The 24,419-nt window shown below is 42.2% G+C and overlaps 3 protein-coding genes across 13 annotated transcripts; 1 reads left to right on the top strand and 2 right to left on the bottom strand.

Annotated features, from left to right (window-relative positions):
- The first annotated feature begins 554 nt into the window (after positions 1–554).
- Positions 555–4,184, top strand: LOC306996874 (T-cell surface glycoprotein CD3 epsilon chain-like). Its single transcript, XM_079609783.1, has 5 exons — positions 555–730; positions 840–1,049; positions 1,126–1,260; positions 1,605–1,657; positions 3,676–4,184. Exons 1-5 carry the CDS (start codon positions 676–678, stop codon positions 3,724–3,726), a joined length of 504 nt encoding a protein of 167 aa, XP_079465909.1. The 5' UTR covers positions 555–675; the 3' UTR covers positions 3,727–4,184.
- Positions 4,185–8,884: 4,700 nt separating this feature from the next.
- Positions 8,885–13,866, bottom strand: LOC306996685 (uncharacterized protein). 4 transcript variants are annotated; one of them, XM_079609447.1, is made up of 7 exons: positions 13,680–13,866; positions 13,449–13,600; positions 12,524–12,620; positions 12,269–12,442; positions 11,097–11,240; positions 10,647–10,717; positions 8,885–9,281 (listed from the first exon to the last, which is right to left on the bottom strand). In XM_079609447.1, exons 3-7 carry the CDS (start codon positions 12,585–12,587, stop codon positions 9,198–9,200), a joined length of 537 nt encoding a protein of 178 aa, XP_079465573.1. In that variant the 5' UTR covers positions 12,588–12,620; positions 13,449–13,600; positions 13,680–13,866; the 3' UTR covers positions 8,885–9,197. The 4 variants fall into 4 exon arrangements, with proteins under 4 accessions (XP_079465573.1, XP_079465571.1, XP_079465570.1 ...); XM_079609445.1 differs by having other exon boundaries at positions 13,403–13,600; positions 13,680–13,732; XM_079609444.1 differs by lacking the exon at positions 13,680–13,866 and having other exon boundaries at positions 13,403–13,673.
- Positions 13,867–13,897: 31 nt separating this feature from the next.
- Positions 13,898–21,833, bottom strand: tmem25 (transmembrane protein 25). 8 transcript variants are annotated; one of them, XM_079609773.1, is made up of 9 exons: positions 21,710–21,833; positions 20,963–21,023; positions 20,543–20,890; positions 18,938–19,228; positions 18,452–18,583; positions 18,290–18,323; positions 18,102–18,205; positions 15,280–15,366; positions 13,898–14,722 (listed from the first exon to the last, which is right to left on the bottom strand). In XM_079609773.1, exons 2-9 carry the CDS (start codon positions 21,015–21,017, stop codon positions 14,649–14,651), a joined length of 1,125 nt encoding a protein of 374 aa, XP_079465899.1. In that variant the 5' UTR covers positions 21,018–21,023; positions 21,710–21,833; the 3' UTR covers positions 13,898–14,648. The 8 variants fall into 8 exon arrangements, 6 of the variants coding, with proteins under 6 accessions (XP_079465899.1, XP_079465900.1, XP_079465902.1 ...); XM_079609776.1 differs by having other exon boundaries at positions 13,899–14,722; positions 15,280–15,379; XR_013797191.1 differs by having other exon boundaries at positions 13,933–14,722; positions 15,239–15,379.
- Positions 21,834–24,419: the final 2,586 nt, after the last annotated feature.

Genomic DNA, 24,419 nt, shown 5'->3' with positions numbered 1-24,419 from the left:
AAAGACACAATAAAGTGTAACCGGATAAAGAGTAACCCTAAAATGAAAAGTATTATCTGTTATTGAACATTAACTGTAGGAGCTGTATGATGTACGGTGAAGGTTGTCCACTGGGTGGCGCTGTGTATAACCACAGTACCTGGCTGGTAATTGGGAAGCACACAGTTGTCTGACCGCACAGAGTAACTCACAGGCTGGGTTTATTCTCATGCAGTCCACAAGCTATGGGTTTGATTGTGTGTACGTGTGAACAAGGACATGCCACAAGAAGTGTTAAGACAAGTTTGAGATCATGTTTAATGAGCACAAGTAATAAAGAGAGACGTTTGTCTGACTCTAAACTTGCTTACTCCCATTACCAACGCCATTACATTAACAACTGTATTTTTATGAAGTAACATTTGAGGTATGAGAGTAAAAAGTGAGTTATGTAGTGTGAGATGTGTGTGTTCTCGAGGAGTGTGTGAGAGAAAGCAGCAGCTGAGCGGATAAAGAGAGAGAGAGAGAGAGAGAGAGAGAGAGAGAGAGAGAGAGAACGAGGGCGTTTGAGGTTTCCTTTTCCTGTTGCAAAACACAGAGACACCGAGAGATCAGAACAGCTCGACTTCAGGACAGGAACCATCATCTTCGTCTTCTTCGTCGTCATCTTCATCATCTTCTTCATCTTCAGCAGAGATGATCCTCACAGGCCTCGTGGTTCTGATGCTCACGGCGGCGGCCGCCAGTCAAGGTGACGATCACTAACATTCACAACATTCACAATCTGAGCTCATTATGAACATCCACACTGATTACATGTTGCTGGCTTCATCTGGGCTTCTGTTGTGTCTCTGCTGAAGACATAAGAACCACAGGCAGCGGTGCGGTGCTGGTCTGCTCGGGGGGAGAGGAGAACGTGAAGTGGAAGAAGGGAACAGAAGACATGAGCAGTAAGACGACGGAGGCCGCGGTGGCAGCGGAGCAGGGGGTCGTCACCGGAGAGTTCAGCTGTGAATACACAGACAACAACGCAAAGACCGTCAAAGACCTGTTCTATCTCAATGTCAAGGGTGAGGAGCCTTCATCTCGATCATTATGCTCTTCATCACACACACATGCTTACGTCACACTCTCTCTCTCCGCCAGTGTGTGAGAACTGCATCGAGCTGAGCGGGATGATGGCGTCGGCCGTCATACTGGGGGATCTAGTGTTTACAGGAGCAGTGATCCTCATCGTCTATGTGTGTGTGCGGAAAAACACTGGCAGCACACAGCAGAAAGGTAACACACACACACACACACATAAGAATCCTGTCCACATTCACTCTCGCTCGTGTTGTTCCAAACCCGCATGAGTTTCTGTCTTCAGTTGAACAGAAGATGTGTGTTGGTAACAGAAAAATAAAAAATATTTAAAAAAAATACAATGGAAGTCAGCGGGGTCCAATAAGCTGTCTGGTTCCCGAGATTCTTCAACTTATCTTCTTGTGTGTTCAACTGAAGACAGAAACTCATGGGGTTTTGAACAACACGAGCGAGAGTAAATGAGGACAGGATTCTTGAACGATCCCCTTAACACAAAACATTTCAACATTTCCATTGTTTACTTTGTTTCACATCTACAGCGTCCAAACCCCGAACATCAAGCGCTCCTCCAGTGCCAAACCCAGACTATGAGGTACGTGTGTGAACGTGAAGGAGTTTTATAAGCAGTTATTAATCTTCCATCACCGCAGAATGAGAACAAAGTGTGCTGTGATTGGTCAATAGTCCAGTGTTGCCATAGTAACAGATGTTCAAAGAACATTCAAGTAACTTTCCAATTGAGTTATGAAAAGGTTATTTCTGAATGTTTCAAACGTCGAGTTTTTAAAAAATTTGGTTGTGCGAATGTTTGCGTAATATTGCATTTTATCGTTATGCAGACATTATGGGAACGTTCTGAAACCACGAGTAACGTTTAAAAAACGCTCCATGAACGATCTATAGATAACGTTTGAGAACATTATTAAAGACCAGGGTCGGTTGCACCAGCCGTTCTTAAACTGGAACGTAAAGTCCACACTAGAGGCTTAGCAACTACTACTAGTTTGTACCTAACTCTGTACGTTATTCCGTTGCAGCATTTGTTCGTAAGGCAGAGCGTAGCCAGTAGGCCGTAAGCTCTCCGTACAGTAAAGCGAGTCGATAATATGCCGTTTAGCCTCGATGATCCACACTCTAAAAAATGCTGGGTTGTTTCAACCCAATTTTGGGTCAAATATAGATAAACCCAAACGTTGGGTTAAAAATTTAAATTTAAAAATGTAACCCAACGGCTGGGTTTGTCCATATTTGATCCAAAATTGGGTTGAAACAACCCAGCATTTTTTAGAGTGCAATAGCGGCCTTCAAAATCCGTGAGCAGAAGTTGTGTTGAAATGTCACTTTATCCCTCATTCTAACTTCACGTTACTAACGCTAAAAATACGTTTCCATTAAATGCGATACTTGAGTACAGAAGTGTTTTTATATGTAAATAACTTTCAGAAACTGTATTAGAAATTAAATTAAGGATCAATACATTTTGATACAAAAAAACATAAGAAATTGCGTTTATTGATTATGACTGATATCTGACACGCACAGCATGGGCCGCGTGCCGACTACAACTCTGCCCGTGGAGGACCCTGTACCGCTCTACAGACTGGGACATTCGGCTCGCGTAGTGATAAAATAAAAGTAGTTTGTTTAGGCTTGGTTTGCAGGGAATTACAAACATGCGCACATATATTCAAACGCACATAACTATATAATTAATTCTTGATGCGCACGTGAGCATCAGTGTTTCTCACAGGTTCAGTGTAAAGTCTGTGTAGAGAGAACGCTGTCGTCTTAGCGGCCTCTAATTTAATAACTAATTATCCTTTCGACGGAAGTGAATCAATCAAAACTAACTTTAGCTGGAAAATAACATTATTCAAGAACCGCTATAAAGACACAACAATCTGTTACCTTAAATTATACGTTTATCTCTGTAAAGCAGCTTTGATACAGTCTACATTGTTAAAAGCGCTGTATAAATGAAGATGACTTGACCGATGCACACACGGCGCTGTTCAGGACGGGCTCGTGTTAAAGAGCCGCTAACAAAGTCCTCTTTTCACATAATGTTCTCTCTCTTAACATGTGTAAATGTGTAGAGAACTGAAGTCTGTCGGGTAAAAGAAGAGCTTATTGATGCAGTCTGGCTGATACTTTACTCCGGCCGTTACTCCGGATCGGAGGCTGCCGTAAACACGTAGTTTATATGTTACGCTTCAACTAAGTTTAATGGTGCAACGCAAACATATTCAGAAGTGCGTAAGTCGTAACTGAGTGTCCATTACGCCAGAACCAGGCCCCAGGACACCTCACGTTTATTACTCTGATAGAACTTTGCTCGTCAGCTGATCACTTTTCAGCAACATGATTATCTGTGTTATTTACGCAGCAAGACACCCTCGTTCCTGTCATATGATTAATATATTCTATATTCCACACTGTATATCACAAGCACACGAGTCTTCTCGAATAAATGCAGGAAATTAATGAGTATTTGTGAATATTTAACTGATGATTAACTGTAAATTTGTGAATATAACTGTGTGTGTGTGTGTGTGTGTGTGTGTGTGTGTGTGTGTGTGTGTGTGTGTGTGTGTGTGTGTGTGTTTTCAGCAACTGAATCAGCACACGCTCAACACTGGTTTGTACGCGGGCCTCAGGTAGACGCCTCAGGAGTGTGTGCAGAAGACATTTACTGTAAACCCGGATGAATCATAGTGTCTCTTACTCAGTCCCGTTTGTTCCACAGTGTGTGTTATTGGTTATTGATATGTCAGAGTCAGACTGTGACTCGCTGATCAGTGTTTCGTGATGTGTTTGTACGGTTCAGGACTGTGTGTTTGTGGAAACTTCATCGGAAACTCGTGATGGAAACATCAGTGTGTGAAATACTGGAACTACACACGTCTGTCTTTTGAGCTTCGTTGTTTTGAAGAGTGTGTTTGTAATCTTCACAGACGTTTATATGTTGTTTTGATCTGCAAGTGCAACGATTCATTCTAGATTTTTATCTTATGCAAAATTATTTAAATCAACATCTTAACTGCACTAAGTGGATGGTTGAATGGTGCAACTGCTGTACTGGAAAACAATAAAAGTGAAAAATAAAGTTGATTTTGTGTAAGTGTGATTTCTGCTTTAAATAGTTTCCATAACTCAGTCTGTGTGAACTAAACCGAGGAGCACTCGTTGCTTCGGCACAGAATGCATTAAATGACCACTTCTTTCACATTACACCGATTCTTTTCTCACACAAACACCATCAGAACTCTGTGTGCCTAGAGTACCACATCTTCAAAACATAATACACAACTGAATAAGACCGCAAACGGCTACATTTCTACAGTAATATAACATCTAAATGAAATACTATCAATGAAATACTAGCTTTCAATTTGATTATCATCTATACCAAAGGTAAGACTTGAAATATTACCCAAGGAATGGTTCGACGCTGCTTGTTAGCATTTCTCCAGCTGCTGTATCTGCTCTTGAGGATCTGCTCAGTTCGAGAGGCCCAGGTCTCCTCAAGCCGTCCCTGATCTTCTGCATGCAGGACTCATACTCAGCCAGCATGCCTCCCTTCAAGTGTTCAAAATTCCAATGTGGAGGGTCTGTGTGAGCACGGGAATGTGAAGAAGAAAGTGTGAGCCTCACTAAAGGCTCCAGCTTGGCCATCTAACCCTAACCCTAACACACCGGCCATGCCTAACCCTAACCCTAACACACCGTGCGATGGTGTTATGGAGAGACACCTGTGGCTAACAGAAGCTGCATTGGGGAAACGCCATGCATCCCCCGCTCCTCTTTACCGCCCTCCCCAATGGTTCATAAGACTCCCTCTAGAGAAGGATGCATCAGGGTTGATGTAAATGAAAAGCATCCCTCTATTGCAATTGCCTCCCTCCCCAAACCAGTGTTGGGTTACACACTCTAAAACAACTTGGGTTACAGTTGTTTTCAACCCAAGGGCTGTGTAAATATATAAGACAGAACACATGTTGGGTTAATTGGGTTGTTTATTTACCCAGCATAATGGGTTGATTTAATCCAGCATAGTTGATTCATTGTTACTATAATACTAGCTTCTTTTTATTTTACTTCACACATGAATTAATGTCTATGGATTAACTTAAATCCTCTAAACTTGAAAAAAGATACTCGATACAACCACTGGCTTGCCATATTTTACAGTATAGTATATTTTATATAATTTTTAATACATATTGGTGACATTTAACCTTCGTTTAACAAATAATAGAAGTACAAAGTAAACATTAAGAAGTAATTCGAGTGTAATGACCCAGTCTCTGTTGTGGCGTATGCACTGGATCTCGTGAGCTTGTGTAATTTTTTATTAAAATCATAAAATGTTATGCAAGGCATCAGGCTGTTCCATCACACTAAAAGACAGACGCAACACTCGTTTAGTGACTCACATCGCGCCCCTATATGTTGCTTTGCATAAAGTTAAACAATATACAGCACAATAACGCATTTATAGATCAAATAAAATGTATACAAACCTGTATTTTAGCGAAGACATGCACCGGATTGACGGAGCTGCACTGCTCTCTCCTGAAGAGGTCGCAAAAACCCAGCGATAAATAACTCAACACCTGGGTTGTTAAGTCTGACCCAGGATCTGGGTAACACAAAAACTACCCAAACACTGGGTTGTTACATCTGAACCAAGATCTAGGTAACCCAAGAACAACCCAAACACTGGGTTGTTACGTCTGACCCAGGATCTGGGTAACACAAAAACTACCCAAACACTGGGTTGTTACGTCTGAACCAAGATCTAGGTAACCCAAGAACAACCCAAACACTGGGTTGTTACGTCTGACCCAGGAATCGATCTGGGAAACACAAAAACACAACCCAAACACTGGGTTGTTACGTCTGACCCAGGATCTGGGTAACACAAGAACAACCCAAACACTGGGTTGTTATGTCTGACCCGGGATCTGGGTAACACAAAAATTACCCAAACACTGGGTTGTTACGTCTGACCCAGGATCTGGGTAACACAAAAACTACCCAAACACTGGGTTGTTACGTCTGAACCAAGATCTAGGTAACCCAAGAACAACCCAAACACTGAAAAAATAACCCAGGATTTTTAGAGTGCAGCGCTCCCCTTCGCTCAAGGCAGATGAATAATTATGGATAGTCTGCACAGCGTCCCTCTTTTCGTTTGCCTCCCTCCCCAACTGTTGTTGGGTTTAAGTAGGGCTGTGCGCTGCACTGTGGCCGGGTCACTTGGTAAAGGAGTCGCATTGGGCAGAACAACAATCGTCCCACACTCTTCTTTTGAAAGCTTCCTGTAAACACATACTCCCTTAGGGTCAATAACAGGTAGATGGAGTTATGTTGGGTAGTCTGCATTGCATCCCTCTATTCCATTTGCCCCCGTCCCCAACTATGGTTGGGGCTTGAAGTTGTGACATTTATCTCCTTGGAATGGAGCTATTATAATGAAGCAATGCCCCTCTTTTACCGTCCTCTCCAGTTATATACGGGAGTTTCAAGTGTGGTTAATGGCTTCCTTCCAGTCATATTATTCCTTAGGGGTGATACAAGGGAAATGGACAGTCCACAGAGCATCCCCCCAGTCCATTTATCTCCCTCCTCAACTGTAGTTGGGCTTCAAGTAGGGATGTACGCTCCCCTTTTGGATGGGTTACTGGGTAGTATGAGTCACAGTAATTGAAACACAATGCATCCAATGTTACTCCTTTCTTCCCTCCCCAACTATTTGGAATGTAAGTTGGGATAAAAGCTTCCCTTTTAGACAAGTATCTCCTTAGGGTCGATACGGGTACATGTAGTGATTATGAGCAAACGTTATCCCATTTACCTCCCTCCCCAACTAGTGCTGGGTTTGAAGTAGGGACATACTGTACACTCCCCTTTTGGTGGAGCTTTTGTGGGCTTCTTACCTAGAACCCTGTAAAAGTAGCGGTAATCACCTCTTTTTTATTTCTTGGCATAGTGCCGGAGATCGCTATATAGAGTGCCCTTTACCGTGGTCAGGGAATGAGCTTGGGAATAAGGATTATGGGCCGGCCACAAAAGCATCCCATTCTCTTATGTGCCACTCTACCCAATTAGTTAGTATTGGGGTTTCTAAGTAGTGTTTATGCTCCCCTGTGATTCCCTTTGAGTATAGAGTCTGGTTGGCAAGAATCTCTTTGGGTTTGTTTGTGGTCGGGATAAGTGCTATATTAGCATAGCAATAGCGGAGTCCTCTCTTCCGGGGTTTCAGGTGTTTAAAGCATCTGAAGTCAGAAGTTTTAGGGGTTATTCCCTAAACACCTGTGGATATTGGAGCAGAGCCACAATGAATGTGCCCTTTGGTGTTGACTTGCTCTTCAGACTTCGACTAGTTGCGTAGAGTCACTGAAGTGTTTCGTCACTGAAGAATTCACTGCTGTGCAAAGCTGAAAGTTGGTTAGGAGAACTGTGTGAAGAGTTTTGAAAAAGTATTGCGAAACGTGTCAATGCGACTGTAGAAGACTGTAAAACTTTCCCGTAAGGTGGTCTGCAGTGTAGAAACAGGACGTACATGTGTGTGTGTGTGTGTGTGTGTGTGTGTGTGTGTGTGACTGTATAACCCCAGCTAACGGGGAAGGTCCTCAGGCATTGGCTAACGTTCTGACAAGGTTCTCTTAAAGATATGTACAAACCTTCTTCCAGTAACGTTAATAACATGTTTGTTCAGAGTTATCTGGCCTTTAATAATATTCTCAAAACATTAGCACGTATTCAGTGTGTTATGTAGTGTTTTTCTCTGAAATGTTGCAACGTTCAGAGAAAATGTTCTGAGAACATTCAAAAGTAACGTTCTGATAATGTTTGCATAAACAAGAATTATTATTCTTTTAAATATTTAAGTAACTGGATGTTTTGAACGTTCATAGCACATTCAGAAATAACGTTTTATAACTTAATGGGAATGTTAGAAAAACATTGCTAGAATATATTTGTGTTATCTGGGTTTGCGTGTGTGAATGTGTGTGTGTGGTTGATGTCAACGTTGATATTGTTCAGGCAGCTTTCTGCTTTTCTCGTCTCTGAACGGAAACCACACCAGATATGAGCTGGTGACTAATTATAACCAATCAAAGACACGGACGGTTTATTAAAACTGCTCTGATGACGTCGTAAAGCTGAGCTGGATTCCGTTCATCATTTACTCCCCATAATGTTGATCAAACCTGAATTACCTAATTTCTTCTGCTGAACACAAATAAGTTATTTCGAAGAACAGCGCGAACCAAACAACATTGACATTCCTCAAAATATCTTCTTTTGTATTTCACGAAAGAAAGAAAGACACACAGGTTTGAACGAGACGAGTAAATGATGACAGAATTATAATTTTGGGTGAACGATTCCTTACATCGTTCACAATAATTTATTGATGATAATAATAATAATAATACATTATTATTTATTTATAAATCTGAGTATCATCAGCGTAGAAGTGATAGTTACGGTTGAGAGATCTTAGTAATTGACCAAGTGGATAGATGTACATACTAAAAAGTAAGGGACCCAATACTGACCCCTGTGGAACACCAGTATGAGCAGAACCAACTGGACCTAAAGCCTCACATAAAAACAGATTGACTGCGGTCGGTGAAATAGGACTTGGTGGTTCTACCAGCATTATATTCATATCTTTACCGTAAACACCTTCATTTAGTCTGCGCTAATCGACAGCGCGTTTATAGCCTGCATATTCCCTTTCATAAGCTCGACTGAAATCACTTTGTTCTGTGATGAATCTGAGTTAAAGAATCCACAGCACAGCTGATAGAAAAGACAGGTTTTATTGACTCGAAAGCAAGCGTTTATTTGAAGCATTTACAGGAAAACTAAATCAACTAAAGAGATTGCAGCGTGAATGAAAGCGCTTTAGAGCAACAGCTGTTTTTGAAGATAGACGGGTTCCTCTAATAATCCGCCGACGGACGGGTTTCTTCTGATAATCCACTGATAGACGGCTTGTTCTTGCTCTGGTCTCAGGGTGAGATGGGGTATTTAGGGTTCTTGGGCTTGTTCTTGCTCTGGTCTCAGGGTGAGATGGGGTATTTGGGGTTCTTGGGCTTGTTCTTGCTCTGGTCTCAGGGTGAGATGGGGTATTTGGGGTTCTTGGGTTTGCGAGCCCCGTGAAGAGTGCTGTACTCGTCTGTCCGTGTGTTCAGCCGCTGGACGACAGATAAAACATTAATAATCAATCACACATTAATAAAACTTCACAGTAATCGTATGCATTTAATGAGCGCCTCTTGTGAGGAACCCCTGTATAACTTATAATAAAAGCCAGCTAGAAGTCTTTACGTATATACGGACCGAATGTACGCTGTGAAAAATCTAAACATAAATTTGGTGTAAAATATTAGCTGGAATTTTTTAGTTTCTAATATTAATATTTGATCCATCATTAGAGTATCTTTAGATATATAAAGTCAAGAGAAACATAACATTTTGGTTGTCAATAGAATAAAATAATGTCTCAATAGTTAATGTTATTTAATGCATTAATACATTCACTAATAATGTTAGCTCATTAACATATTCAACTTTTGCGTATTTGTAAATGTTGAGATAAACATTAACTGAGATTATTAAATAATTAAGAAGTTTTTAGTTAACTAATAAAAGTTATTGTAAAGTGTTACTAATACAACTTCATTCATCTGTGTGATAATGTCAAATTCAGTACATTTAATCTTATTTATTTTATAGTATCATAATTCATATAATTTTAGACAATACTTGAATAACTTTTCCCACGGCCCCCGAACACTGACATGCATGATGTAATATAACATATACACGGCAAAGAAATGCTTTTTTGTCCTAACAATTCTTAAATCAAGAAGCATTTACTAGATAAGTAAAATGGCATAAGAAATTATATCTTGTTTTCTGATAAAAAAAATCTAAATCTAAATTAGGGCTGCATTATGATTAATCGCAACTAATCGTTTGCAGAATAAAAGTTTGTGTTTACATCATATATGTGTGTGTACTGTGTAAAATAATTATACATTTATAAATACACACACATGCATGTATATATTTAAAAAATATTTACATGTTTATATACATTTTTATATTTAAATATAATTTATATTATATATAATTATAAATGCTTAATATATAAATCGATTTTTTTCTTAAAATTATACATGCATGTTTGTGTATTTCTCAAAACAAGCAAAATGACTGTATCTGTCATGGGGTAAGAAAAATAATCTTAATTCAAATAGAAAACAAGTTTTTTTGTTTTGTTACCCCAGTGGCAGACAGTTTAGCTTGTTTTAAGCAAAAACTCACTTAATTTAGATTTTTTTTAATGATCAGAAAACAAGATATAATTTCTTATGTCATTTTACTACTCTAGTAAATGCTTCATGATTTAAGAATTTTTAGATATGTAGACTGGAAACAAGACACAAATCCTCCATCAGAAAAGCATATTTTGCAGTGTGGAATATTAAAGACAGCATTATTTGTGTATTATCACATGTTGTTCATCATGAGCTCCAGATGTGTGTGTGTCGTACCTGATAAGTGTCTCCGCCTGACGCGCTATTACTCACTCGCTCGCTAGGGATCAAACTCTTCCGGTCCGAGGCTGGAGAGACAGATGGAGATGATCAGCTGTGCGTGTGTGTGTGTGTGTGTGTGTGTGCGTGTGTGTGTGTGTGTGTGTGTGCGCGCGTGAGTGAGTGAGTGAGTGAGTGAGTGTGTGTGTGTGTGTGTGTGTGTGTGTGTGTGTGTATGCGTGTGTGTGCGTGCGCGTGCGTGAGTGAGTGAGTGAGTGTGTGTGTGTGTGTGTGTGTGTGTGTGTGTGTGTGTGCGTGCGCGCGTGCGTGAGTGAGTGAGTGAGTGTGTGTGTGTGTGTGCGCGCGTGAGTGAGTGAGTGAGTGAGTGTGTGTGTGTGTGTGTGTGTGTGTGTGTGTGTGTGTGTGTGTGTGTGTGTGTGTGTGTGTGTGTGTGTGTGTGGGCCTCACCTTTGCTGTCCTGGTAGCTGGTCCTGGTGGAGGGTTGAGCACAGACGCTGTAAACGGCCCACCCGATCAGAGCCGTGACGACGAGATTGCTCACCAGAACCGTGATCACCGCCGCCATGTCCAACTGGATCAGATTCTCTGCGCCTGTTCACACACACACACACACACACACACACACACACACACACACACACACACACACACACACACACACACACACACACACACACACACACACACACACACACACACACACACACACACACTGAAAAACATGACTGCAATCTGACAGATAAAGCTTCTTTACTGGCATAGATGGGCCATGAAGAACTTTTATTCCACAAAGGATCTCCGGGTTTTAATATACTAAGATAAATTGGTTCTGAACACTGAAAGGTTCTTCTATGGCAGAGAGAGAAAATAAAAGATAAACCCTTTTGGAAGCTTTATTTTGTATAAAATACTGTAAAAATGCTACAGTAAAAACCTGTACAGTATCAAGGATTAACAGTATTATAGTCAGTTCATGACATTTTACAGTAAAACCGGTTAAATCTACCGTTTTTTAAAGTGAAACATAACAGATCATCTTATAATTTACAGTGAAAAGCCACAAACTGACATTTCCCAGAATTCCCTGTGTGTCAGAGAGTCACCTTTGATTGTTTGTTCTTATCGCTTAGGGTTTAATGTTCTTTATTTCATTATTCTAGTGTGTGTGTGTGTGTGTTTCCATGATGGTGTTTTGTGTATCTGCTGTAAATCAGTATTTCTCTCAGCTTGTGGAAAAGATGCATCTTGATTATTCATCAGAAATGTTGTTCACCAGATTCATTTTGTTTTGTAAATTACAGTTTTAAATTGTCAAAGGCTGTTCCGTAAATGTAATTCTGTTTACATTCTCTACTGTATTTTTACAGGAATTACGGTTTGTGTGTGTGAGTGTGTGCGTGTGTGTGTGTGTGCGTGTGTGTGTGGACAGATTGTGGATAGATTGAGGATAATAGCCCCAGATTCTGCTCTATTTCTTTATAACATTAAAGCAAATATTAAGAGTTTCTCACACTGTTCAATCCACACCTGTTCAGATAAAAGCACGAGGTCTCCACACACACACACACACACACACACACACACACACACACACACACACACACACAGGTTTCACTCACTCAGGATTTTCACTCGAGCTCGGGTTGGAGTGACACAGAGGTGGTCTTCCTCTAAACAGGAGCACGTGTAGAGTCCCGACGCTCCATCGTCCGTCAGGGGCTTCGGCTCAGAGTCAAACTTACCGTTTTCACACACCAGAGTCATGTTGCTCTTCTCAATGCGCAGTACAGGAACTGCAAGTGGACGTTAGATTGCATTATTACACTTCTGTCACAGTGAAAGAGTGAATATGTCCAGCTGAAGTCGAGTCCTACCTTCTGAAGAGACTGATCCCAGAGCCGCCATCACGCAGAACGACCAGAGCAAGCGGCGGTCCATTCTCAGTTATGATGATGATTATGATTCTCTTCCCTGAGAGACAGTTTATGACAGTTGCATGTCATAAAACATCAATTTTACAACTTGAAATGTTTTAACCAGAATTAATAAATGCTTTAAGTTTAAAATATCCATGGCATTTGAACAAATATGAATAATCTGAAGCTCAGAGTTCACTGTCCTCCATCTTGAGCGTTAGAGACGCCATGATCTGTTCTTTCCTCAGCGTTAGATGTAATAAAGTCTTCAGATCTGCTCGACTACACCAAACACTAGTTCTGATCACAAATACTGGTTTATAGGAGAAACTTAAACATTCTGATTCAATAACACATTTGATAACACCCGACAATTAGCTTCAGATTATTCATATTTGTTAAAATGCCATGGATATTTTAAACTTAAAGCATTTATTAATTCTGGTTAAAACATTTCAAGTTGTAAAATTCATGTTTTATGATGACCGACCATTAATAAACTAATCATAAATATCATATAGTAATGGGTAACGCATTAACTAACAACGAGCATTATGTTTGTTACAGTATTTATTCATCTTTGTTAAAGTTCATTAATAAAATACAACTGGAGTTACCTTAAAATAAAGGGTGACACTTTATTTTAAGGTGTCATGTTACACAGTGTAATTATATATTTAAGTGCTGAGTAATATTAATTAATTACATGTATTTACTATAGGGTTATGGTTTGGTTGAGGATTAGTTGCATGTAATTATGCATAATTTACTGTTATTACTATGGTAAGTACGTAACATATGTAAAATAAAATAAAATAAAATAAAGTGTTAGCCTACCGTAATTCCTGTTAAATGTAGCTCGAGTGACGAATGAAGCTCATACCTCAGAAGCTCCGGATCCGCGTGTGATTCTGAAGACTGAGATCAACCGGAAGTCAGAACACGATCCGGGCCTGAACTTCATCCAGCGATGAAAGCCGCTCATCAGCCGAGACTAGTCAACTCCTCGAGATCATGAAACAACGGCTTCTGGTGCTGTCAAACACACACGTGACAGCCGTTACTGATGTGAATGATGGTTCATGTGTGTTTTATACATGTTTCGTGCACTTACACACAGTCTGACATCAATAAGAGCAAAACCTGCAGATGAAAGATCGACTTCCGGTGCCGTAAACTGAAGACCACAAACACCTGCGAACACACACACACACACACAAACACACACACACACACACACACACACACACACACACACACACACACACACACTCACTCTCTCTCTCTCTCTCTCTTCATTCTACACACAACATTATTACACTAATCACGTATGATGTGTGATTCTCGACTTTATTGAGGTAGGCCTATTTCTCATCATAATAATAATAATAATACAGCAACTTTCACAAGCAAGAGAGGGACAACACACTGGAATAATAATAAACTACTAGTTAAGCTCAGGTGAAGATAAACCAGTGGCGCCTCCTGCTGGATCAGACTCAGAATGAGCTTTACAAATATACACTAAATATGATTTCAATAATCTTTATACTTCTATTTATCTAAATACATACAAGTATCTCACAATATCTGCATATTTACTGAACATTCCTTTATATTACACAAATATGATGTAGCATTCCTTATAGCAGCAATGAACTCTGGGTATACTGATGAGATCACATATTTACAGTCCATTAAAGTGCAGGTACTTCTAAATGAACTACGGATCCCATGAATCTCTGTCACTGAATCAGTCTTTCTCAAGAGTTTTCTCTGATCGTATGAGAGAATCGTCACCAGCACTATACAATTAACTAATGTTAGTTTGCTGATACCTAGCAAGTATGAGGGGGAAAGTCCCTGTTTCCATAGTAGCAGTGTTTTCTCTGCTCAGTGCATTATGGGTAGTGTAGTTCTTCACCAGGACAAAGCAGTCTGTCACTCAAACTCTTGAGCTGCAGTCAAAGTTTGTCAGTAAATCTGTTTTGATGTATGTTCAGTTATAAGAATGCTGAACCCGAATCCCGTCGTGCCTGCTGTCAGGGTTCAGGTGAGGTCAGAGGTCAGAGTGTGCAGATGTTCATAGCCAGATCTCATCACTGCTGGTGCTGCTCACTTTATAGATGTAGCCCACCATCGGATAGCGAGCGAAACCTGTCGGGACACAATCATTCACATCTATTAGACTCAGTTGATCTCTCGTTGTTGGTTCTTGATATCAGGGTTCTTTAAAGGGACAGTTCACCCAAAAATGTATCATTTAATTTAGGCTTTTATTCACATATAAACATTGATCAGCTCATCAAATATGGTAAACAAGCTGAAGAACCAATCAGGTTTGTTCATCATCAGGTGGAGCTGCACATTTGTGGTGGTTGAGGAGATTACCCCCCTTCCATGTAAAGCACTTTGAGTACCCAGAAAAGTGCTATATAAATGTAACGAATTATTAATTAAACTAAACCGTGTCTTTTCGGAAGACTTGGATCTTGGTTCTAAAGCGCTCTATTCATATGGGTTTATTTTTCCATCTCTTTATGTCAGAGTTTTGGGTGAATAGGGACAGAAATCTCTCAGATTTCATTAAAACATCTAACTTTGTGTTCAGAAGATGAATGAAAGTCATGGGTTTGGAAAGACATGAGGGAAAGTAATTATGTCGAGATTTACATTGTTGGGTGAACTGTCCCTTTAAGGTCATGACCTCTGACCTCGGGCAGCGTAGGCCGCAGACAGATCCTCCTCTTCCTCGTCAGTGCGTCTTCTCTCCAGTGTGTTTGGTCTGGAGATCTTCTGCCCTGAAACACGCAGCTTGAGACAGGTGATGTTTTAGAGACTCACATTAGATATATTTTCATACACCTATTTTAAGCACATTTTGGGAGATGCCAAGATGCGTATAAATTCTAAAAAAAACACTCATGCACTCAATTGAGGAGGATCATTGTTTTTTTCTGATAAGAAGACATGCGCATAAACTAAGAGGGAAACACATTTACAGAATAAATACCCACTACTTAAGAAACCCACTCTAAATCCAGCTCATCTAGAAATTTCCATCCCATTTGCCATTCATTGCTAAAACACTTGAACGAGTTGTTTTCAACTAAGTCTCTACCTTTCTCACACAGAACAACCTCCTGCACAACAACCAGTCTGGTTTCAGAAGCGTCACTCAACTGAGACGGCCCTGCTCTTGGTTACTGAAACTCTGAGACTCAAGAACAGCTTCCAAATCCTCAGTTCTCCTGCTGCGTTTCGACACAGTTAAACACCAGATCCTCCTGTCAACCCTCACGATTAAGGGCATCTCAAGTACAGCACTCCAGTGGTTCAAGTCTTCCCTCTCTGTAGGTCCTTCAGGGTGTGGTGGAGGGGTGATGTGTCTTAGACCATCATCTAGCTACTGGAGTGCCTCAGGGCTCAGTGCTGGGACCGCTTCTCTTCTCCATCTACATGTCATCACTAGTGTCTGTCATTCAGAAACATGTTTTTTCCCATCACTGTTATCATCTAGCTACTGGAGTGCCTCAGGGCTCAGTGCTGGGACCGCTTCTCTTCTCCATCTACATGTCATCACTAGTGTCTGTCATTCAGAAACATGTTTTTTCCCATCACTGTTATCAACTAGCTACTGGAGTGCCTCAGGGCTCAGTGCTGGGACCGCTTCTCTTCTCCATCTACATGTCATCACTAGTGTCTGTCATTCAGAAACATGTTTTTTCCCATCACTGTTATCATCTAGCTACTGGAGTGCCTCAGGGCTCAGTGCTGGGGCCGCTTCTCTTCTACATCTACATGTCATCACTAGTGTCTGTCATTCAGAAACATGTTTTTTCCCATCACTGTTATCATCTAGCTACTGGAGTGCCTCAGGGCTCAGTGCTGGGGCCGCTTCTCTTCTCCATCTACATGTCATCACTAGCATCTGTCATTCAGAAACATGTTTTTTCCCATCACTGTTATCATCTAGCTACTGGAGTGCCTCAGGACTCAGTGCTGGGACCGCTTCTCTTCACCATCTACATGTCATCACTAGATCTGTCATTCAGAAACATGGTTTATCCCATCACTGTTATCATCTAGCTACTGGAGTGCCTCAGGGCTCAGTGCTGGGACCGCTTCTCTTCTCCATCTACATGTCATCACTAGGATCTGTCATTCAGAAACATGGTTTTTCCCATCACTGTTATCATCTAGCTACTGGAGTGCCTCAGGGCTCTGTCATTCAGAACCATGGTTTATCCTATCACTGTGACACTGATGACACACAACTCTACCTCTCATTCCAGCCAGAGGATCCGACAATAGCTGCTCGCATCTCAGCCTGACAGACATTTCCTGCTGGATGAAGGACCACCACCTTCAGCTCAACCTCCCTAAGACAGATCTGCTTGTGGTCCCAGCCAACCCAACATTACACCACAACTTCTCCATTCAGCTAGGCTCGTCATCCATAACTCCATACAGGACAGCCAGGATTCTATGTGTTGTGATTGATGCTTAGTTGAACTTCACAGACCACATTGCTAGAACTGCCCTGTTCTGCAGATTTGCTTTTTACAACATCAGGAGGATCAGGCCCTTCCTATCAGAGCTACACAACTCCTGGTCCAAGCTCTTGTTCTATCCAGACTGGACTATTGTAATGCTCTCTCCTTCCAGCATCAGTCAAACCTCTGCAACTGATCCAGATGCTGCAGCAAGAGTGTGTTTATCGAGCTGAAGAGACACAATCACTCCTCTCCTCATTACCTTGCACTGGTTGAACAACTACAGAACAACCACTGGCTCTGCTCCCTTTTACCGAAACTCACTACTTCAGACCGATGTGTCTCCAGAAGCTTGTGTTCTGCAGGTTAACGGTGTCTTGTGGTAAAAAATCTCTTTCACTGACCTTCATCTGGACTGTTCCCTACTGAAGGAACGACCTGTCTCAACCCGAGCTGCTGAGTCTTTAGCCATTTTCAAGAAACTGTTGAAAATGCATATCTTTCGGCAACTCTTGACCCATTAATACTAACCCTTACTATTCTATATCTATTTTTTAAATCACCTTGCTACATCTTTTGTGCTAGAATAACTGGGACTGGTCACAGCACTTGCATATTGCTGCCCAATTGTTGCTTCTATTGCTCTCATCATTTGTAATTCGCTTTGGATAAAACCGTCTGCTAAATGATTTAAATGTAAATGTAATGTAATGTAATATAATTCCCTCCAAAGCGTCTCAAACACCAGCATCCGAATGCAAGAGAACATGACAGCGTTTATTGTGTTTCGTCTGACGATCTGAGACCAACTCATTTATGATGAAAAACTGCCAGATTGTATAAACGCTCATTTTTATTAGTAGTAGTAGTAGTACTTTATTGATCCCAGTTGGGAAATGAAAGTGCATATTACTGATATTTTGCACCAGGAAGTGAGGATTTTGTTCTCTTGAACACATGGGATGGAAACGCTGCTTTATTCACACGTTATCTGCCATATTCCAGTTAGATCGGCAGCTCTGGACGGAATCCGGACTCACCCTTACAGAGCGTGCGGTCGTCGTTCAGCTGCACGTGTGACGGTAAAGACATGTTCTCTCTGGGCAGATAAAACCCGTTCACCTGGATCTTCACCATGTCGTTACTGCAACCAACAAACAAGAGAACAGTCACCAGATCAATCGTTCAATAGTGTTATTAGCAGAGAGTGCTGCGAGACGCGTCGCACCGTTTGGAGGACAGGTGCACTGCCACAGGTTCCTCTGAGAAACAACACAGAAAGAAGCAAACACATGAACACATGTACAAACACATGAACACATGTACAAACACATGAACACATGTACATGTATGCTTTTATCTGCAGTGTTTTGGCGTTCGGTCTCTGTACCGATGGCTTTGGTCTTGTCCTTCTGTATGAGGAAGAAGACCATCAGGGTGAAGATGAGGAGGGTGATGATGCCGGCGACACCACCCGTCACTATCCCGAACATCGGCACCTCCACACGTGACTGCAGGAATTCTGGAGAACGGGACATAAAAGAATACACACACCCGCAATTACATGTTTATACACCACCGGTCGGCGAGACGTTTCTGAACGAGGCTCTTCGGCTGCATTTACTTGATCAAAAATACAGTAAAAACTGTAAAATATTATTCCAATGTAAAATATCTATGTGAATATACAGTAAAGTGTAATTTATTCCTGTGATCAAAGCTGAATGTTCAGCATCATTACTCCAGTCTTCAGTGTCACATGATCCTCCAGAAATCAGTGTAATATGATGATCTGATGCTCAAGACACATTTATGATTATTATCAGTGTTGAAACCAGTTGTGCTGCGTCAGATTTTGGATGGTGTGTTGTGTCACCTGTGAGCGTGAGGTTGCTGTGGGCGGAGCCAAGGCTGTTGTTGGCGTTGACGGAGATGTTTCCTGATAGGCTGCTCAAGGTGACCTGCAGGCTGTGATTGGCCAGCCACGGGTGGCTCCTTGAGTCCAGGATGAGGAAGTCGGAGCTGTTGGCCAGCAGCTGACCGGACCGATCCACCCAGGTGATGGTGGCGGGGGGGTTGGACCGAACCAAAGCGAAGAGGATGAGGGAGAGGCCGGGGTCCGCGGTCTCGCTGTAGTGGGCGTCCACACGCAAGATCTCCGGCTGGACTGAGTCACGAGGAACCAAACACACACGTGGAGGTTAGTTCATGTTTAAATGACCCTTCCATCGACATCTGTGGTTGAACATAACATTTAACTCGTGAAGTCATACTTTTATGTCAAATATCTGACAGACAGAACAAAATTTTAATTCATATTATTGATTTTATTATTAATAATACACATTGCTCGCAACGGAATGCCAAAATGTCACTTTCACTAAAATGGCTGTAACTCTTATATCACGAAATGTATCCCGAAAGACAGTGCTACCATCGGCCAATGAAGTCGGCGCACCTCCTAGCCCAGAGTAATGGAGGCCGATCGGAATGAAACTTGGTGGGAACGTTTGAGCCATGGTCTTAGAGATCTGTGCGAAGTGTGAAAGAAAATGGCCACCGGGTGGTGCTATTTTATTTTACACCGGACCCTAAATATTATGCAACGTATCACACATACACACAAGATTCATATCATATGTTAAATCTCCTCATTCTGGATGACCAATCAAAAAATGTGTTCAATATTTGATATTATTTGTAAAATCTACTTTTTCGCTGTTAGGCTGTTTGTCCGTTTTGCTTGAAACTTGAAATGCATCATCTAGACACCCACATTGCAAAAAATTATGAAATTATTTTGATCTATTAAACCATATTAGCTGATAATTTTTTAAATAAATGTCTGGTATGGCCCATTACGAGTAACATGTCTATATGTGTGAAACTTATCAAAACTCGTGTACATGTCAGGTCATTTTGAAAAAAACAGACACATGAATTTCTGATGCTCACAGTAAAACCTAAACTATAAGCCGTTTCAACTGAAAAAATGAAGGCTGTAATATCACTGTTATCCCCTAGAGGGACTCGCAAGATAAGAAGTCTCTTCAGTCTAACCCTTTTACATCACTGATTGAAAAATAAATGGTTAAACATTGTGTGTGTGTGTGTGTGTGTGTGTGTGTGTGTGTGTGTGTGTGTGTGTGTGTGTGTGTGTGTGTGTGTGTGTGTGTGTGTGTGTGTGTGTGTGTGTGTGTGTGTGTGTGTGTGTCAGAGCATGCTTAATGGAGTTAATATGGGAAATGTGCCTAACCTTAGTGGTCTACTGCTGGTAAACGCTTTTAAAATGAAAGTAATCCAATAAGTGGTCCTCTGCTGCCATCTACTGGTTATAATGTTATTTTTTCATTCTACTCACTAATATAGTTCTTTTCACTGGTTTTACTTTTGCATTAATTTTTTTATATTTTAAAATCACTATTATAACATTTTGTTAAGCAGAAACTGGCGCGTTCTCGCGGGAGCGTGTCGGACTCACACTGGACGTTGAGTGTGACGGTGGCGTTGTAACTCGGTCCTCCAGCAGGGTGTCGCGCCGCACACACCAGCTCTCGGTCCCAGCGTCTGGGTTTGAGTGTGAACGTGCTGTTGCGCTCGGATCCGTACCGGAGCACTCCGGAGTCCCCTGGTGATGTCATAACCAGACGCCCCGCCCCCCGGCTGCCCGTCACCTCGCTCTGCCGCTCCCCGTTCAGGTACCAGGTCAGCAGGGGCGGGGCTTGAGGATTCCAGCCCTCTGATTGGCAGTTGAAGTGGTGAGTGAAGTTCTCCTGTACTGTGACTGACGAGGTCTGCTGTCCGTCAATTTTGGGGGCGGGGTCAATAGCTGCGGGCAGAGAGGAGAATACAGTCGAGAGCAATACTGACATAAACCATAGTTAAAACTAGAGCATCTTACCTGAGCCGGCCCAGATCATGGTGTGACAGAGTAAAGAAGAGAGAAGCGTCCTCATAGTTACCTACACACACACACACACACACACAGACACAGACACAGACACACACACACACACACACACACACACACACACACAGACACAGACACAGACACACACAGACACACACACACACACACACACACACACACACACAGACACACACACACACAGACACAGACACAGACACACACACACAGACACAGACACACACACACACACACACACACACACAGACACACACACACACACACACACACACACAGACACACACACACACACACACACACACAGACACAGACACACACAGACACACACAGACACACACAGACACACACACACACAGACACAGACACACACACACACACACACACACACACACACACACACACAAGAAACAAGAGTCTCAACCAGCTGCACAAAACTACAATCACAAACAAACTAGAATTGTCCAGTTGCACAGATGAAGTGTGTGTCGTCCAGACCGATTTGAGTGTGTGATTGAAAGGTATCAGTCAACAAAAGAAAACAACCTGTGTTTTCCAGTGTGATGTTGACAAGCAGAATCTGCATCTCTCAGCTGCAGGACACACACACACACACACACACACACACATGCAGCAGCATCTCACACACACTGATACTGTACAAATGAGGCACATGACAGTTATGATACACACATATACACACACACACTCAGAGTGCTTTACCTCTGTGTACAGAGACGCTGCTGATTCCGACCGGCTGAGGATCCATTCAGAATGCAAACACACACACACACACACACACACACACTCACGCAGGAGCGTCACACACACTGACGCAGCACGCAGGGGGGGGGGGGGGGGGGGGTGCTGTGATTCATTACTGATATAAAACACTAGAGCAGGAGGCAGCAGACGAGTGTTCACTGAGTGTGTGTGTGTGTGTGTGTGTGTGTGTTACTGAACCTCCTCCAACCAGGCGCAGGATAACCCCGGTCAGATCTGAGCTCGACTCTCAGGTCTGCTCAGCCTCTGCAGTGCAGAATCACACTCAGACATCAGCAGCCGCACACAGAACTCATGATGATGATGAAAATATCCAGGCAGCATTGGTTCATTTAGCAAACGCTTTTATCCAGAGGAACACAACAAGCGATTCTGCAATAAACAGGCAATAAACACGAGAACCGCGAGAAGTGTCAATAGTTCAAGCTAGAACAGCGAGGGATTGATAAATAGTGAAAGAATAGAAGAGTGATGCAGTGAGAGCTCGCAGAAGACAAGAGTTTTCGGCTGTTTCCTGAATATTTCAGGGATTCTGTCCGGATAGGTTCGGGAAGATCACTCCACCAGTGTGGAACAGGGAAGGAGAAGGGTCTGGTGATTTTACACGTCTCCGGGGCGGCACCGCTTGAAGACGTTTGATGGCACATGTTGGAAGTCCGTCCAGAAGAGCACTGCAATAGTCCAGGTGTGCGTCTCCCGAAAGCAGTGCGCAAGAACGAGTCTATGATTGAATCTGGAAATAAAGCAAAATAAAAACGAGAAATAGTCGTCAGATGCCAAGTCAGTAATTTATAGCAAACCATCTCGCATTAATTCGATCTCAAGCAGATTCATTAACAGTAGTTTTACCTGTGTGACGTCATTAACCCAGTGGTTGAACGACTGATTTACGACACTACGTTTTTGTGGTTGGGGAAACAGTCGTGACTATGATGGTTCAGCTGTGAGTTACGGCGTTGTTCGGGAAACACAAGGCCTGGACGAGATGTGCAGCATCTGTTAGCAAGAGCCGGGTGTTCCTGTGTTGTGGAGTGCAGGCCCGACGAACTTAATGGGATTATTGTTGACAAGCGTATCTGGGGTGTGTGTCCCGTATAACGCCGTAACTCGTGCTTCACTACTATAGTGCGACGCATCGCTGAAGAAATCCACTGGCTAGTCACGACTGTTTCCCGAAACCGTACTACCGCCAATTGGTCGTTCAACCACGTTGGTTAATGACGTCACGCAGGTGGTGGAGTAATAACTACTTTAATTAATCAGTTTGAGATTTAATTAATACGAGATGTTTTGCTATAAATCACAGGACTATTTCTCATTTTGCTTTATTTCCAGATTCAATCGTTCTTACGCACCAGAGCTCGTAGAAGATGTAAATGACATTTGTATGTATTCTGAATAAAAGACAGACGCTGTCTGCCAATGTTCGTTAGAACGATGGTTTCGGGAAACACCGACTCGTTGAACTGATGATGACGATGGAACTTGCGACTATAGTTGGCTAACGTTGCTATCGGGAAACACACCCTGGATGGTAAAGTCGTACTGATGGGGAAGTCGAGAAGCTCAGTCTTCGCTAGGTTGAGCTGTACGGGACGTTCTTCCATCCATGCCGAGATCCCTGATGCCACCGTGGGATCATCGTCTGGTTGAAATTAAAAGTAGAACTGTGTCATCATCAGCATAGCAACGGTAGGAGAAACCGTGTGCCTGTTTAATGGGTCCCAAAGATGTAGTGTATCTGGAAAGCAGGAGCGGTCCAAGGACTGAACCCTGGGGTACCCCGGGGACCAGATGATGCGTTCCAGAGCTGTGGGGTAAGAGTCAAACCCTCCAGGGGTGAGAGAGTGGACAGAAGAAGTTTAACAGCATTGATAATCTAGCAGAATGAGAACTGAAGATTTGGGAACAGATTCAACCAGGAATAGGAAGAGAGAGACCGGTCTGGAACTTTCTACAAGGTTTCATCAAAGCTTGTAGAAAGAAAAGTAAAAAGGCACTTCTTGCCCCGTGGACTCGTGTCGGTAGAGTTGTAACACTGATCGCTCCAGTCTTGACCGATTCATGGGTACAAAACCAATCACTGCATCAAAACAAGCAGTTTTATCTTCTAACTTAAGAATTAGTCGTTAGACGGTGATAGACGGTACTTGTTAAAACCGTTAGCAGATGCTTCTGGCCTGAACCATGCTGGAGTCAGTGCTAACATTACGTGTTTCTATAGCACTATATACACCACAGATTGTGCACCTTCACAGTAATAGAACATGAAAATACCAGCGATAATGCTGTAAAAGCCATCGATTATGAAACAAAAAGCAGCTCTACGGAAGTGTCATTATTCAGCTCAATCTTGATTCACTTCAGTTCAATAAGTCAATGTTGCAAAGTTCGTCAATTATTAATGACTTCGAACAGCAGCTGGACAGAAGCTCAATGTTGTGCATTGTGAAATGTGTCAGACATCTGTTCATAACACAAGCACATGTTGTTGAAGGGCTACAGCTGGCATTAGTGTAAACGCTCTCTTTCAGGTCCTGTGCCGTCATATTGAAGAGAACCACATCTGAGGTAGAGATTAAACACGGGATCTGGATCTTCAGTACCGCAGCATTACTGAACACGCCCTCAAAGAACACAGCACACACAC

This window comes from Phoxinus phoxinus (assembly GCF_949152265.1).
Source record: "Phoxinus phoxinus genome assembly, chromosome: 4".
Taxonomy (NCBI): domain Eukaryota; kingdom Metazoa; phylum Chordata; class Actinopteri; order Cypriniformes; family Leuciscidae; genus Phoxinus; species Phoxinus phoxinus.
The sequence above is the reverse complement of the archived record's forward strand: the minus strand, read 5'-3'. Positions and strand labels throughout refer to the sequence as shown.